This window comes from Cervus elaphus, chromosome 7 (genome assembly GCF_910594005.1).
Source record: "Cervus elaphus chromosome 7, mCerEla1.1, whole genome shotgun sequence".
In the NCBI taxonomy this organism is placed as follows: domain Eukaryota; kingdom Metazoa; phylum Chordata; class Mammalia; order Artiodactyla; family Cervidae; genus Cervus; species Cervus elaphus.
The window spans coordinates 41,229,995-41,247,759 of record NC_057821.1 but is presented as its reverse complement, the minus strand read 5'-3'; the positions used below and the strand labels follow the sequence as shown (position 1 = coordinate 41,247,759).

At 47.2% G+C, this 17,765-nt stretch overlaps 1 protein-coding gene across 3 annotated transcripts in view; it reads left to right on the top strand.

Moving 5' to 3' along the window:
- Nucleotides 1-17,765, top strand: part of GMPR (guanosine monophosphate reductase) — a 57,896-nt gene that overhangs the window by 8,661 nt on the left and 31,470 nt on the right. For all 3 annotated transcript variants that reach the window (XM_043908483.1, XM_043908484.1, XM_043908485.1), the window contains exons 3-4: nt 3,240-3,323; nt 8,829-9,002. In XM_043908483.1, coding sequence (XP_043764418.1) covers nt 3,240-3,323; nt 8,829-9,002 — 258 coding nt within the window. The remainder of the gene's footprint in view (nt 1-3,239; nt 3,324-8,828; nt 9,003-17,765) is intronic.

Sequence of the window (17,765 nt, the reverse complement as noted above, 5' to 3'; positions counted from 1 at the left end):
TTAATCATTAACTTCTCCCACCTGGAGGGTGTTTCAGTCTCTGCAAAATAGCTCAAAGATATTGTCATGTGTATCCCTTGATGGGGAGTTTTGGGTGAAGTAGAAAAGGATAGCTTTATTGCTTTGCCATTGAATCTACCTGCAAAGCAGGAGACCTGGGTTTGATCCCTGGGTCGGGAAGATCCCCTGGAGAAGGAAATGGCAACCCACTCCAGTATTCTTGCCTGGAGAATTCCATGGACAGAGGAACCTGGGTTTACAGTCCATGGGGTCGCAAAGAGTTGGACATGGCTGAGCAACTAACACACTCATTGCTTTGCCAGACAAAGGGGGACACAATGGACTAACGTCTTCAAAACTGTGTGTCTGCACTTGGGAAAGACAGTGACAAGTTGTGTAGTCATTGTTCAGAGGGTGTGATCAGCTCTCAGACATTCTTCTGATGGGTTGGTGGTGAGGTAAGTAGGAGTCAGTGTTTTCAACCTTCAGGTCCAACTGTCTATGGTCTACAGGCTTGTGGGCAGCATGAAAAGTAGTGTCAGTCACTCAGTCGTGTCTGACTCTTTGGCGGCCCCTGGACGGTAGCCCACCAGGCTTCTCTGTCCGTAAAGTTCTCAAGGCAAGAATACTGGAGTGGGTTGCCATCCCTTCTCTAAGGGTCTTCCCAACCCAGGGATCAAACTGATATCTCCTGCACTGGCTGAGCCATCAGGAATGTAGGCAGCATACCATCCTTAATCATTAACTTCTCCCACCTGGAAGGTGTTTCAGTATCTGCAAAATAGCTCAAAGATACAGTCATGTGTATCCTTTGATGGGGAAGCAGGACTTTGCTCCCAGGCTGCTCTTCACTGTTTGTTACTCCCTGGGCTCCCCTCCTTTGCCTAATTAGTAACTATTTGAATCTGCCAGTTGGAACTCAGGGAAGGTCATGGAGGCTGAGTAAAGGCAGTTTCCTATAATCAAAGCAATGGGGGGGGGCACTGAAAAGCTGGGCCCAGGAGCCTCACAGGACCCTGCTCAGTTTCAGACCTGCATCCATTTCTTCCTTGAAAATTCCTGTGATAGTTTTGGAAATTAGAGATACAAAATGAAGTTGGACGTCATGCCATATTGGAATATTAGAGAAGTGTCGTATTTAGTAGAAGAGTGACAGCACCTTTAAAAAGACAGAATCACTTTGTTCTATAACATTTATTATATCACAATATAGAAAACTTAGGTGCTAAGCACTGGACGGAACGTGGATGAGGAGGTCACAGCTCCACCAGTTGGTTTCCGAGGAAACCAAGGCAGAGACAGAGGAGAGGTCACTTGGCCCAAGGCATTTAGGCAAATAGACATAGAGCCGAGATGCAGACCCAGACTGACTCCAGCATAAAGGGTCTGCCTCCCAACTTACACTGGCAGATAATAGTACAAGCTCAGGGTCCCTGGAGCCGGCTGCTATCTTTCCGCCTGTCAAGGGAGTCATATCCTGGGCTTGGGAAAATAAAGGCAAAGTTACTGTGGGCAGAAACTTCATCTCACACATCTGTGTCTGCATTTGGATTCAAGGTCAGTGCATCTTAACTCATCATCGATGTGAAATGTGTGCTTCTGATGCTCAGAGCCTGTGCATCTATTTCCATAGACAATGCCTGCCAAGTGAAAAGATAAATCCAATTAGTTGAAAGAGCTTCTTGCTGTGGGCAGCACGTCTAACCTCAGGAGGTGCTGGGATTCATTATTAGCCAGTGATTAGAAGGAAGATTTTCAAACAAATTATCAACTCACCAAATGGTGTAGGGGGTGGTCTGCCTGAGGTCTGAGTCCAGGATCAGTTGCATCGTCTGTCCGCACTCAGCCCCCATTGAGCTTTGGGCCGGAGGCTAACAAATTAATTGGAAAAGGAATTTGTGTTTTTTTTTTTCCTCCCTATCTTTCCCTCACTTTGCTGTGATCAGCCATTGCTCTTCATGAATTATGTATTTGTGTAAAAGTGCATGAAATCAGGGAGGGATTAATAGCCCTGATTAATTCACATATCAGATTACTGTTTCATGAGAAACAGAGAACTTGCTAGGCTCTTCCCATTTGCACAGGAGAGACTTTCCATAAATGAAAATAGCTAATCATATGTGGGTCCTATGAATTTTCCATTTCTAGAATGCTGAGTTAGTTCCTTGCATCATTAAAGTCAGAGAACTTTTTAATGGGGGAGATAGACTGAGAGAAGTTAGGAGTGAGGCCCCTATAAAGGAGGTGGAGGAGCCTGGGTTCTGCATTCAGATTTGAGTTTGATTCTGTCCTTTCCCACTTTTTGGCCAAGCATTGGTTAAATTTCTTAAATGTAAGTTTTTTAAGCCCCATCTTTGCCTATGAAGTTACTGTTGTACAAAGTTGTTCTGAGAAGTACATGAAATAATGTATGCAAAATTCTTGTGCAAAATAAATGTTCAGTAAACCCTTGCTGGGTTGGTGGTCATAGTTTTAGAATTAGGATTTATGTACTTCCTTCCCTCAAGAATACCAGCTGCCTGATGGGTTTAGCTTTTAACAGGAAATGCTTAGGTCGTGAACACAAAGAGAAGCTTTCAGGTAGAAGCTGAGGTTCTTTTGGGTTGACTAAGCATCACTAAGCGCTGATACTTTGGCCACCTGATGCGAAGAGCTGACTCATTGGAAAAGACCCCGATGCTGGGAAAGATTGAGGGCAGAAGTGGGTAATGGAAGAGGATGAGATGGTTGGATGGCATCACCGACTCAATGGACATGAGTTTGAGCAAACTTTGGGAGAGAGTGAAGGACAGGGATGCCTGGCGTGGTGCAGTCCATGGGGTCGCAGAGAGTCAGACATGACGTAGCGACTGAACGAGAAGAAGAAGCATCACTTTGCCTTCGGGCTGTGCTGCTGACCAGCAGGAGACCAGCCCTCTGCTGCTCTTGGCCTGTCACATGTGGGCTGGACCAGAGCTCTCAGAACCCTCCCTCCTCCTCTCCCACCCCTGCCTCTTGGCATTGCCTCCTCAATCTTGAATGCTGTGTTGGCTAATGAGATTAGAATGGTCCTGTGATTTCCCCGGTTACACCTTCCTCTGTTTGGGGCCCCTCGGAGCATACTCAAAGCAAATGAAGCGTGAGAGGCTGGAACACTGGATGGTTTTGTGTTGGTGGTTTGACCTCACCATATGGAGGAAGGCGGGGTGGGGCTCCCTTGACTTCTCGTCCTAATGGTGCCTTTCCCTTTTGTTTCCTAGCACTCCATGTTTACAGCGATTCACAAGCATTATACCCTGGATGACTGGAAGCTCTTTGCAGCTAATCACCCAGAATGCCTGCAGGTAAGACTCTATCCTGGTTATAAATGACCTTTGTTGCCCAGGAAGGGAAATGTCAGGGTAGTCAAAAGGATTTGAGTTGGCAGCAGATAGACACACAGACTCCCAGGCGATAGTGAAAGACAGGGAAGCCTGGCGTGCTGTAGTCGACTTAGCAACCGAACAGTAACAACAGACACACAGTCCCAAAGAGAAATTGGGGAAGGCAATAGGGAACCCACAGCCCTTGATCGTTGCTAGGAATTTGCCAAGGAAACCTGTTCTGTACTCCTTTTTAAAAATATGATGATTTACCTGTAAGGAGCATATTTTTTTCCCCTTGGAAAGTGAAGTGTTTTGTCATGAGAGCTTGCGGAGGTCCCAGCAGGGTCAGTCCTGCCAGGGATTGAGTCCATTCCGAACATGCCTTTTATCTAGAAAAATCATCTAATTATAATAAGTTGTTATAATTGGAGCTGAATATGATGGAGCAGAATAAACAGTATGCTCTCCAGGATGACTTTAATCAAAAAGGCAGATAATACAAAGTGTTGGTGTAGATGTGCAGAAATTGGAACCCCCTGACATGGCTGGTGGGAATGTAACATGGTGCCACTGCTTTGGAAAACAGTTCGGTAATTTCTCAGAAGGTTCAACATAGGAGTTACCGTATCACCTAACTTCTATTTCTAGAATAGACCCAACAGATATAAAAATATATGTTCACACAAAACCTTATACAGGGATACTGATGCATGCTTAGTCACTAAGTCATGTCCGACTCTTTGCAACCCCATGGACTACAGACCACCAGGGTCCTCTGTCCAGGGGGATTCTCCAGGCAAGAATACTGGAGTGGGTTGCTGTGCCCTCCTCCAGGGGATCTTCCCGACCCAGGGATTGAACCCAGGTCTCTCATGTCTCCCGCATTGCAGGCAGATTCTTTACCATCTGAACCACCAGGGAAGCCCACACGGATGTTCATAGTAGCACTATTCATGGTAGCCAAATGGTTCATGTGTCTAGCTGATGAACAAACAAAACCTAGTATACCCATAGGGTGGAATATTCAGCTAAGAAGGGCAATAAAGTACTGATTCATGCTACAACATGAATGAACCTTGGAAATGAAACTGTTCACCTCAAACTGGGACTTGGACCCACATGGCTGGGACTCAAACCCAACCAAACCCATGGTCTTTCAACTGATCTCACACACTGGGGTTTCAGGACCTAAGGAAGCTCAGGTTGTTGATGTTTTATCACAGAAAGAATTCCGTGAGAGACAAAGTGATAGGTGTGCTGCATGCTAAGTGGCTTCAGTTGTGTCCAGCTCTTTGTGACCCCATGGACTGTAGCCCACCAGGCTCTTCTGTCCATAGGGATTTCCAGGCAAGAATACTGGAGTGAGTTGCCATGTCCTTCTTGAGGGGATCTTCCTGATCCAGGGATCAAACCCACATCTCTTATGTCTCCTGCATTGGGAGGCAGGTCCTTTACCACTCATATCACCTGGGAGGCCCAAAGAGATAGGTAAGAAGCGGATTTATTTGAAAGAAATGCATACCACAGAGTGTGGGCCATCTCAGAAGGCAAGAGTGACCTTGAAATGTGGTACGAAGTGCTCAGTTGCCTCAGTTTTGTCTGACTCTTTTCAAGTCTCTGGACTGTAGCCTGACAGGCTCCTCTGTCCATGGGATTCTCCAGGGAAGGATACGGGAGTGGGTTGTCATGCCTTTCTCAAGGGGATCTTCCCGACACAGTGATTGAACCCACATCTCTTATATCTCCTGCACTGGCAGGCAGTTTCTTTTACCACTAGCGTCACCTGGGAAGTTTGAAATGTGGTGTGGTTAGCTTTTATGGGGCACTTCCCTGGTGTCTCAGTCTGTAAAGAATCTGCCTACCATGTGGGAGACCCAAGTTTGATCCCTGGGTCGGGAAGATCCCCTGGAGAGGGGCATGGCAACCCACTCCCATATTCTTCCCTGGAGAATTCCATGGACAGAGGAGCCTGGTGGGCTGCAGTGCATGGGGTCGCAAAGAACCAGATGTGACTGAGCTGAGTGACTTAACACTTTCAACTTTTCACTTTCACTAGCTTCTATGGCTTGGGTAATTTCATAGGATAATGAGTAGGAGGATTATTCCAACTATTTTGGTGAGGGGGTGGAGATTTCCAGGAACTGGGCCACTGCCAACTCTTTGGTCCTTGATGAGTGGCCTTGGAACTGTTATGGCGCCTGTGGGTGTGTCGTTTAGCTAGCTGATATGTTACAGTGAGCATGTACTGAGGCTGAAGTTCTAGCTGAAGTCTGCTCGTCCTCCGTCTTGAACGTATTTGGTTCTAATCAGTTTATGTGGATGGGTTCCCACATCCTCCTATCCATGGTTGGTCAGCAGCTAGTTGTGATTTTGATGTTCTCGCAAGAGAAGATAAGCATACGTCCTTTTACTCCACCATCACCGTGGCGTGCAAAGTCCAATTAGCGACTGAACAACAACAATGACTGTTTATGTTGTGTCCTTGGTTTGTGTCATTCTTTTAAAGGTCGTGCCCTGCCCACTTCACTCCTGTTTCAAAAACATTTTGCCAAGTGAAAAAGCCAGACACAAAAAGCCCTGTATATGATTCTATTTCCATGAAATGTTGAGACAAGGGAAACCTATAGAGACAGAATTAGTTGAGAGTGAGGGCTAAAGGGTGTGGAGGTTTCTCTTGGGGGTTGATGAAATGTTCTAGAATTGATTGTGGTGACGGTTGTACAACTCTGAATATACTAAAACCCACTAAATTGTGCACTTTAAATAGATGAAGCATATGTGACTACATCTTAATAAAGCTGTAACTGAAAAAATGAAAGGTGGTTTGAAAATAATAAAGGCCCCAGTAGAACATGCCAGTCTTCGATCCTGGCACCCTTGGGTGGTCCTGTGTCCATGCTAAAGAGACATCTCTATGCTGGGGATGATTTCCTCCATGGTCAGATCATCTGGATTGGAAAATGACTTCTTATTGTACTGCTTTTGAAGTTACGCTAGTTTCTGGCTATTTTTCTTTGCTGTGCCATGACTGTGTGTGGATTTTGATTGGCGAGGGAGGTGGTTTCAGAGATAAAATAGTTCTGGCTCACACTTGAGTCCTTTCTTTTCAGCATAATTTATTCTAATGGATTATCTCTGTTTCAACTTATCCCCCTCTTCTTTGGAGGAAGTTTGGGGAGCGTGAGTTTCCAGCAGTGCACTGTGGTCAGAACCGTGGCTTTCATTACTAAGGGCAATCATTTCACTTACTACCCCACTGCCACCGAAGTTAAAGCTCATTAAAAAGGGAACGCATGACAAACCCAGTGGCACTGAGAGAAACTTACCAGTCTCTAGTTCCACCTGCCAAACTTTAACAGAAATGAAAGGAAAGATAAAAAAGATAGCAGAGCTGAGTGGGAGGGAAAGAACCTGTGGACTTGGGGAACCAGTCAGACTGTCATCAGGAATGAAGGTGGGAGTCAGTATGTATCACATTATCAGTCGGCTTACACTAAGTCTGGATGTGAGAGTTGGACTGTGAAGAAAGCTGAGTGCCGAAAATTGATGCTTTTGAACTGTGGTGTTGGAGAAGACTCTTGAGAGTCCTTGGACTGCAAGGAGATCCAACCAGTCCATCCTAAAGGAGATTAGTCCTGGGTGTTCATTGGAAGGACTGATGCTGAAGCTGAAACTCCAATACTCTGGCCACCTCATGCGAAGAGTTGACTCATTGGAAAAGACCCTGATGCTGGGGGAGATTGGGGGCAGGGGGAGAAGGGGACAACAGAGGATGAGATGTCTGGGTGGCATCACCGACTCGATGGACATGAGTTTGGTAAACTCCGGGAGTTGGTGATGGACAGGGGGGCCTGGCGTGCTGCGATTCATGGGGTCGCAAAAAGTCGGACATGACTCAGCGACTGAACTGAACTGAACACTAAGTCTATGGGGTGTAGCTACATTGTTGTGACTTGTGGTTTGGGGGGAGTAACAAAGGAGAGTAAGATGTGCTGCTCACGGGCATTTATAGTTTAGAGGTGTGAGTTAAAATACTGAATTTACAAATTTTAAATTTATAAAAAAATAAATACGTATGACAAAACCCACTGAAATGTTGTGAAGTAATTAGCCTCCAACTAATAAAAAAATTAAAAAAAAAAAAAAAATTAAATTTAAAAAAAAAAATAAATAAATAAATAAATAAATAAATACATCATAGAAGGTGAGATGCTAACTCTGGGCACAGTCCCACGGGCTAGTTTTAATGAGGCATAAACTACTAAAACCCTCAGAGCAGATTTTGAGAGCAGCAGAGGGGTGGTTTGGAGGCACCGGTGCTGAGGAAGGTTAGGGGAGAGGGTATCACGGAGGAGGAGGTGGCGGCATCAGATGTAAACACATCCCAGCGCAGACAGGAAGGATCCTTTCAATCTTGTTCATTCTTATGCTTCAGGACATTTATTGGAGGCATTAAGACTTGTATGTCATTTTCCTTTCTTTTATTTTTAATATTTACTTATTTGGCTGCACTGGGTCTTAGTTGCGTCATGTGGGATCTAGTTCCCCTGACCAGAGATTGAACTTGGACCTCCTGCACTGGGAGTGCAGTGTCTTAGCCACTGGACCAGGGAAGTCGCACAGTTTGCGTGTTGTGATAATGTTGTATTGGGAGTAAAAATGAAAACAGGAAGGAGTTTTATCAGAGAGGTTTTAGACATCTTTCCCTCTGTCCTCTCCCACCCCCACCTCAGTGGGATGCTCAGGGTAACGGCCACGGCTTTGGCATGAGGAACTCGAGCAGACTGGCCACCCTGGTTTTCCTTTCCTCTCCTCTGCTCCAGGAGGAGAATTTGCACCAGCTGCTCCATGGTTCTGCATTCCACGTGGCATTGTTCAGTTGCCAAGTTGTGTCCGACTCTTTGTGACCCCATGGACTACAGCACGCCAGCCTTCCCTGTCCCTCACCATCTCCCAGAGTTTACCCTGGTTCATGTCCATTGAATCGATGATGCTAACCAACTATCTCATCCTCTGCCATCCCCTTCTCCTTTAGCCTTCAATCTTTCCCAGCATCAGGGTCTTTTCCAAGACTGGCTCTTCGCATCATGTGGCCAAAGTATTGAAGCTTCAGCATCAGTCCTTCCAATGAGTATTCAAGGTTGATTTCCCTTAAGATTGACTGGTTTGATGGCCATGTGAAAAGCTTGAGGAAATTAAAAGCCATGGATGAGATTGTGTGGCCAAGGTTCAGGTCTCAGTTTAGTGTTTATGTGCAGTTTAGTGTTGGAAAAGACAACAGTCAGTTTAGATAAATGACCGTGAGAATCTCCTTTGCCTCTGCTGCTGCAGGTTTCTTGAGCCGGTCCACTGTGTGTGTGATCAGGGTGAACCTCAGAGGGGCACAGTACTGTCCCCAGAACTGGCGGGTGGACGGAGGCAGGGTCTGACCTCTGAACACCACTTACCGTTCCTGTCTTACACCTCTTGGTTTATTCGGTATAGCATGTAGCTGTGAGTTCGGGCAGTGGGAAGAATGATCTGGAAAAGATGAGCAACATCCTGGAAGCTGTGCCGCAGGTCAAGTTTATTTGCCTGGATGTGGCCAATGGGTACTCGGAGCATTTTGTGGAGTTTGTGAAGCTGGTCCGGTCCAGATTTCCAGAACACACCATCATGGTAAGTGTGATGGGATGACCCTCTAGATGGGAAGCAGAGAAGAATTACATGGTGTGTTGGGGGAGCTGTGTTCTCTTAGGAGCTTTTGGTGCCTTCTTTCTAGAAGAATAGTTGTGAATCAGTGGGATAAGGACAGGCAGCAGCTGCGAAGATCTGAAAACTGGCTCAGCTATAAAAAATAAAATCCAGATCAATGCCATAGGGTGTTGGCTCCTTGTCTCTGCTAGATATCATCAAGTGTTTCTTACCATGTGAGACCTTTATACCAAGGTGTATGTCACTGCTTAGCAGAGTCTATTTTAAAAAATAAAAACACAGTTGGCTTTCTCTTTATCATATTTGTCATCTCTGCCCCACTCTCCTTGCTAGTAGAAAAGTCTGCTGTGAGGGTTGAAATCCACAATATGAACATTTCGCAATAGTCAGCTATTTGCAAGTCAATTGGTGTATTGTTTTATCTAGGATCTTTATCTTTGAACTTTCCTACCTTTTGAGGGGGTTATTTTTACTAATTTTTAACACCTTTCCTGGTGAGAATGTATATGTGTTATCTTTGGGAAACATAGATTTATAGAAAAATGAACTAGAAGCTTTAGGGTTAAATTTGGGCTTCTGGAAAATCTATATTGTAGTTATGTATCTTTATTGGTCTTAATTAACATGGTGATTATTGATTGACCACTAGATAATGTACTTAACTCTCCTTTTATAAGTTCTTTTGAACCCAGTTCTTTTCTTTTTTTCAATTTATTTTATTGTATGGTTGATTTACAATGTTGTGTTAATTTTTGCTGTATAGCAAAGTGCTTCAGTTATACATATATGTATGCTACTGCTAAGTCACTTCAGTCGTGTCCGACTCTGTGCGACCCCATCCCTGGGATTCTCCAGGCAAGAACACTGGAGTGGGTTGCCATTTCCTTCTCCAATGCAGAAAAGTGAAAAGTGAAAGTGAAGTCGCTCAGTCATGTCTGACTCGTCGTGACCCCATGGACTGCAGCCTACCAGGCTCTTCCGTCCATGGGATTTTCCAGGCAAGAGTACTGGAGTGGGGTGCCATTGCCTTCTCCGTCATATGTGCATATATACATTTTTTCCGTAGTCTTTCCGGTTATGGTATATCACAAGATGTTGAATATAGTTCCCTGTGCTATACAGTAGGAGCTTGTTGTTTATCCACTTTGTACATAATAGTTTGCATCTGCTAATCCCAAACTCCCAAACCATCCTTCCCCAGCCCCTCTTCTACCCTGACAAGCACAAGTCCATTCTCTATGTCTTCCTTTTACAAATTTTTAATTTATCTTCACATTTCATCATTTTAAGGAAGTTGGGAGACAGGAGTTAGTATTTCTGTTGACAAAGGTAAATCACCTGTGAAGGATTTCCAGAACATTTAAAAGATATATTTTTATTTATTTCTGGGTGTGCTGGGTCTTTGTTGCCGCTCGAACTTTTCTGTAGTTGCGGCCAGTGGGAGCTACTCTCTAGTTGCGTTGCACAAGCTTCTCATTGAGTGGTTTCTTTTCCTGTGGAGCACGAGCTCTAGGGAACGTGGGCTCAGTAGTTGCAGCTCCTGGGCTCTAGAGAAGAGGCTCAGTAGTTGTGGCGCTCAGGCTTAGTTGCTCCGTAGCATGTGGGTCTTCCTGGACCAGGGATTGAACCCGTGTCTCCTGTATTGGCAGGCAGATTCTTTGCCACAGGGCAGCCCCCCAGCATTTTTGAGATAAGTACTTTTATGCTTTCCAATCCAGTGAGAAGAAAGCATCAAGTAGTGTCCCGAAGTCAACCAGCTGCACCATGTTTAAAGTTGGGGGGAAACAGATTCATTTCACCCCCATAATCGTGCTACCAGCATTGTTGTGTTTGATAAAGAAACACCATTTATTGAGTTCCTCTCATGTTTCTCAGAAGGTAGAGAATTCACCTGCAATGCAGGAGACCTAAGTTCAATCCCTGGGTTGGGAACGTCCCCTGGAGAAGGGAGTGGCCATGAGCTCCAGTATTCTCACCTGGAGAATCCCATGGGCAGAGAAGCCTGGCAGACTACGGTCCATGGGGTTGCAAAGAGTCAGACACGACTGAGTGACTGACACTTTCACTCCCATGTTTCAGGAGGCTTCCGTCTGTTCTTTCTTTTTTACATCTCTGTAAAGAGTAGGAACTGTTGTCCCAGGTTTATTGCAGATGAGAAATCCTTATTCCTGATCCTTCGACTCTTGGATTTTCACAAGGTCACACCCTTGTGAGTGTGGCACATCTTGTGGAGTGGCAGAGCTGAGGTTTGAGGTCAGGGCGGTCAGAGTCCAGAGTCCAGGCTCTGCCCCTGGAGATCTGTAAACATGCCCCATCCTTGCTAACTTTAGCGATGAAGCTGCCTCCATCCACTAGGCCATACACGTGACCAGTTTCCTGTTTCTCCGTCCTGAGCTGGGCAGCTTCCTCAGGCTCCTGTCATGACCCAGCAAGGCGCATATCTCTAGTCCTGAGGCCCCAGCTGGCTCTTGTGCCCCAGTCATCTGCGGAAACGGAGGAATGAGAAAGCTGGCCTCCCGGGAGGGCAGAAGCCCCCTCCCCTCAGCTGGGACCTGGGAGCCCTACAAACACTTGGTGTTAAACGCAAACTCTGTGCAGTGAGGACTGAGATGGTAGGAAGAGCAGGACAGATATTTGCGCAGGAGGAGTCCTTTGTTGATTCCTTCTGGTGAGTACTTCTGGGTTGCTGTTGACGTTTCCTCTGATCTGAGGTAGTGGGATATAGATCTTTCCAGATCATTCCAGTTGACCTCCAGTTGTTAGGGACCAGAAATTACACTTACTGAATGAAGCAACCTTGTGACTCTACTTTTTTGTCTTGGATAATTGACGTATTCAGTTGTGAAATATGACATACATTCAAACAAGTGCATAAAACACGGGTGTTTAATAAACAGTCATAAAAGCAGGGGCCCTTCAGTGTACCTCTGCAGCGCCTCCTCCCACCTCGGACGAAAGCCCCTCTCTGCCTGATGCTCATTTCCTTCCTCGAGTATCCCCGGTTTTGCCATCTACCGATGCATGCCTAAACAACACTGCTTAAGTTTTGCCTATTTTCGAACCTCATGTAAATGGTGACTCTGCTGCATATCTTCTGGGTCTTCTTTGCCTCTGTAGTCCATTGCGACGGCCCACATCATTTCGTGGGAGCTGTGGGGTCATATACTGTTCCTGGGAACATCTGGGAAATGTTAACCCCATTTCCCAGATGCCTCCCTTGCCCTTGACCTCTTGCTCTGCTTCGATGCTGATTGTACCAGCATTAACATCGCTGAGGGTGCCTGATGTCGGTGTGGCCACATGAGCAACATGGTTCGGCTGAACCTACCTTCTGAAGCTCATTCTTCTCCCCTGTGAAAAGCTGGTCGAGATAAAAATGCTTGGAGCATCATCATGGGGATCAGATGGGCTGATGGTAAGGGTGCAGTAGTCACCCATTGGCAAGTCGGCAAGTATTGAGGGCACGTGCTCTGGGAACCGAACCAGAGGTGGAAGGCTGATGGAGAAGAGAAATGGGGGTGGGATGGGGGGTGTTATATGAGTTTTAAGAAGAAGGAGAAAACATGAACCACTTTTTGAAACAAGGATAGTGAGAGCAGAAATTCCCCAGCGCCCCAGAGCTTGCCGTGCACCCTGCACACAGTTGCCTGGGGGTTTTAGCTCACAGCTGGCTGTACCCAGGGCTGAGCGGGCTGCCTGTTGTGGAGCCTGGGTTCCAGCTCGAGGGAGAGGACCAGGGGAGACGGGCGGTGCAGGAAGGAGGCGGGCTGGCAGGGCAGGGGTAGGGCGTCAGCAGTGCCTGGGGGCTGCTGGGGTGGGGGTGAGGCGAGGAGGGGGAGATTGACACTGAGTTCCCAGGCCCCCTGGGTGCCCAGGAGTGCTGAGCCACACGGAGGCCCCGCCTGCTCTGTGCATTTTCCCGGGGGAGGCAGGGGTGTGGTGGGTGGGTGGCGGGTGCGGGGGTGATGCTTCTCAGTGTTCCTCGGCAGCTCCTGCTGACTGCCCAGGGGGTGTGTTCCCAGTGTTGGGATTGGTCTCCCCAGTGATGAGCAGGAGGCTCTAGCCTTTCTCCCCCGGCTGCTTTACCTACACTGACCCCTCAGATTCACGTGGAAACCTCCAGTACTCTTAACACCTTTGGTCTTTAGGAAGATAATTTTCCTCGTGGCATTTGGAGGCATTGTGAGGATGCGTTTGTCCACTGATGGGGAACTGAAAGGTATATAACTCGGGATGCCGAGTGCTGTCCTGATGACTACTCTGCAGTGAACGGAAAGGTGGCTCAGAAGCGTCTTGGCAGAACCCCAGTTCCAGGCTTGCTTCTCCCATTGCCCAGCACATCTTGGATTCACATGGACCCTTTGCCTCTTACCTTTCACCTAAGGAAAGCACTGCTGCAGGTCAGGAGGGAGGAAGTGGGGATGTTTAGAGAACGTCACTGGCAGAAAAGGGTCTTGTGAAGGTGCTGGGTGTTAGGGTGTGACACGTCCTCTGGACCCCTGCCTGGTGGCTTTTCGAGAGGAATGGGAATGGTGTGTTCTTGGGTGGATTCCAGGGACTGTGGAAAGAGGCACTAACAAGGACCACGCACTTGTCTTTTATGGTAACTTGTGCTCGAGTAAGGCTAAGAGCACCTACTTTAGTTGGTGGGAGGCTTCAGCCTAGAGGGGTCAAGAAACTTTTTGATGTTCACGCAGCCAGTGAGAGGTGGGACTGAGTTAGATGGTGTGTCCCCGGGGTCTGGAATCCTCCATTCCAGCCCCGCCCCCCGCCCCCGCCATTACACCATGCTGCAGCCAGACCTCCTACCAGCTCAGGCTCCTTGTGGCGGAGAGGTTCCTATGTTGGGTCTCTTGTGTGTGTTCAGTTGGGTCCGACCCTATGGACTGTAGGCTCCTCTGTCCATTCAGTTTTCCAGGCAAGAATACTGGAGTGGGTTGCCATTTTCTCCTCCAGGGGCTCTTCTCAACCTAGGGATCGGACCCATGGTGTCCCCTGTCTCCTGCATTGGCAGGCAGATTCTTTACCACTAGAGCTACCTGCGAAACCCATTTTGGGCCTAGAAAGTGCTTTTGTGCTGGTGGCTCTTTCTGATCTGGCCCAGAGGACACAGGCTTGTGACACCTAATCTGTTCAGAGAGACTTGCTCTGCTCCCCTGGGGAATGTCAAGTCAGCCACTGTTGGCAGACCCCTGGGAAGCTGTGGGCATGTCCTTGGCCTTTCCGTGTGTGGCCAGTGGCTCAGGCACCTGTCTGGATCCTTTCTCTAGCATTTCATGGTCAGACAAGGTTCTGAGTCACACGGAGGCCCCGCCTGCTCTATGCCTCTTCCTGGGGAGGCGGTGGGGTGGGTGGGTGGTGGGGAGATGCTCTTCAGTGTTCCTCGAAGGTGGTGGCCGTGGGCACCCGAATTTACCTCCCTGAAGCTCAGACACCCTCTCAGGCCAGGTTAGCCTAGACTTTCTGGTTCATCCTCTCTCTGGAACTGGTGTAAACTGAGACTGCGGCAGAAGCTAGGAAGGGCCCCCGAGATGCAGCTGATGTGTGTCTCTGAGAGTCACACAGTAAATTCAGTTGCTTGTGTTTTTCACGTGAAAGGTGGTTATTGCCTTGGTGGCATCTCCTACTCCCTGGAATGCCCAGGTAAATAGAAGGATATCCTCGGGTGCATGGGGGAAGACTCTGGCATTAATGTTCCAGCACCTTCTGTTAGGAGTTGGCCCTTAGGCCAGATTCAGTCTGCTGCTGTTGGCTTGTTGTTCATTTGCTCAGTCATGTCCGACTCTTTGCGACCTCATGGACTGCAGCACACCAGGCTTCCCTGTCCTTTGCTATCTCTCAGAGTTCGCTCAAACTCATGTCCATCGAGTCAGTGATGCCACCCAACCATCTCATCCTCTGTCGTCCCCTTCTCCTCCTGCCCTCAGTCTTTCCCAGCATCAGGGTCTTTTCCAATGAGTCAGCTGTTTGCATCAGGTGGCCAAAGTATTGAAGCTTCAGCATCAGTCCTTCCAATGAATATTCAGGGTTGATTTCCTTTAGGATTGACTTGTCTGACTCCTTGCAGTCCAAGGGACTCTCAAGAGTCTTCTCCAGCACCATAGTTCAAAAGCATAATTTCTTCTGCACTCAGTCTTCTTTATGGTCCAGCTGTCACATCTGTACATGACTAATGGAAAAACCATAGCTTTGACTATATGGACCTTTGTAGGCAAAGTGATGTCTCTTCTTTTTAATATGCTGTCTAGGTTTGTCATAGCTTTTCTTCCCAGGAGTGAGTGTCTTTTAATTGCAAGGCTGCTGTCACCATCTGCAGTGATTTTGGAGCCCCCCAAAATAAAGTCTGTCACTGTTTCCATTGTTTCCCCATCTATTTGCCATGAAGTGATGGGACCAGATGCCATGATCTTAGTTTTCTGAATGTTGAGCTTTAAGCCAACTTTTTCACTCTTCTCTTTCACTTTCATCAAGAGGCTCTTTAGTTCTTCGCTTTCTGCCATAAGGGTGGTGTCATCTGCATATCTGAGGTTATTGATATTTCTTCCGGCAATCTTGATTCCAGCTTGTACTTCATCCATCCCCGCATTTCAATGATGTACTCTGCACATAAGTTAAATAAGTGGGGTGACAACATACAGCCTTCACATACTCCTTTCCCAGTTTGGAACCAGTCTGTTGTTCCATGACTGATTCTAAATGTTACTTCTTGACCTGCATGCAGGTTTCACAGGAGACAGGTAAGGTGGTCTGGTATTCCCATCTCTTTTAAGGATTTTCCACAGTTTGTTGTGATCCACACAAAGGCTTAAGCATAGTGGATGAAGCAGAAGTAGATGTTTTTTTCGAATTCTCTTGCTTTTTCGTGTAATCCAGCGGATGTTGACGATTTGATCTCTGGTTCCTCTGCCTTTTCTAAATCCAGCTTGTACATCTGGAAGTTCTCAGTTCGCATGCTGTTGAAGCCTAACTTGAAGGATTTTAAGCATTACCTTGCTAGCATGTGAGATGAGTGTAGTTGTGCCGTAGTTTGAACATTCCTTGGCATTGCCCTTCTTTGGGATTGGAATGAAAACTGACCATTTCCAGTCCTGTGGCCACTGCTGAGTTTTCCAAATTTTCTAATTCTATATAAAGGAATTTTTTTGGCAAAAGACTTCTGAAGAGCCAGTCAAAAGTGGGTAGAAAACTTACTGTTTAACGGGTACAAAATTTCAGTTTGGGATGAGGAAAAAGTTCTGGAGATGGATATTGGTGAAGTTCCTTTGTAAACCTTCCAGTGACAAGGACAGGTGGATCTGATCCACCCCACTTTATAGCAGGATAAATGGAGACTCGGAGTGGATGTGATTTTCTTAAAATTACCCAGTGAGTGGGAGGGCCGTCAGTCAGGCCCAGCTTTCTGAAGTTATCTTGCCGTAGATGTCTGGGTCCAAAGGAGAACTGGAAGAATTGGGGCTGGTTTTTGCCCAGAGGACTTTTTTAATTTATTTTTAAAAGTTTTATGTTTTAAAAAAAATTTTATTTAATTTTGGGCTGTGCCGGGTCTTTGTTGCTGCACGGGCTTTTCTCTAGTTGCGGCTGGCGGACGTCTCATTGTGGTAGCTTCTCTTGTTGCAGAACATGAGCTCTAGGGTGCTCAGGCTTCAGTACTTGTGGCGCAGAGGCATAGTCACTTGTCAGCCTGTGGGATCTTCCCGGACCGGGGATGGAAGCCACGTCTCCTGCATTGGCAGGGGGATTCTTAACCACTGAGCCACCAGGCAGGCCCCTAGCGGCCTTTTTAAAATGATACAGAAGTACGTGAAATGTTCGTTTTGTCCATTTTATGTGTGTTCTCTGGCCCCTCCCACCTGCCCTGGACACGGAGGAGCAGGAGGTGGTGCCCGGACAGTGCCTGGCCTCCCTGGGAAGAGGGGGGCCTAACAGAAACCTCCACCTGTCTGCTCTGGGACCCAGCTGGGGGCTGCAGCTTCTGTTTGTCCTGGCTGCCCCGGTCATGACCAAGCCGGACATGCTGCCCACCTTCTGAGCCTGTGGTATCCACTTCCCACAGGAGCTGTTTCTGGTCAAGATAAGCCGACTGCTTGCTAATCATGCCCGGCCAACTACCCCCCCAACCCCAGCGCATCCCACCCCGAGCCCACCGGCTGCCTGCGCTGTGGGCTGGGCTTCCCCCAGAACCTAACCACACTCCTGGAGTCTCTCGCGTTTCTGAACTTGACTACTTTCAGCTTTTGTGTTTGCCCGTCTTGGTTTCAAACTTGGACAGGTTTTTGTTCCTGCCAGTGGACACTCACCATCCTCTCCTAGCCATTGGCATCCTTGTTGTGTGGTCCTCGGGCTGGAGGCGTTTCATCATCACTCTGGGTTTATCCATGCTCAGCCCTCAGGTGCCTGCCTCTGGTTCAGGAGCCCCGACGGCAGCTCAGGGAATGTGGGGACACCTTGAGAAGCCCCTGGGCTCTTACAATGGCATCAGCTCCCTCCACACTTTTAAACTTACCTTGACCTCACATGGTTATACTTGTTGTGTCCATCTGAGGTGACTTGAATTGACTTATTTGGTATAAAGTGAACCCTTTTAAAGTGGTCTGTAGGCGGTACCAGAATGGAGAGAAAAATCCACAATGACAGTGAAACCTTGTAGGGAGCTGCGAGCAGCTTCTTCAGGTGTTTTATTTTTAACTTCTAATTAATTTTTACTTGTAAAATTTATTTTGAATTCTT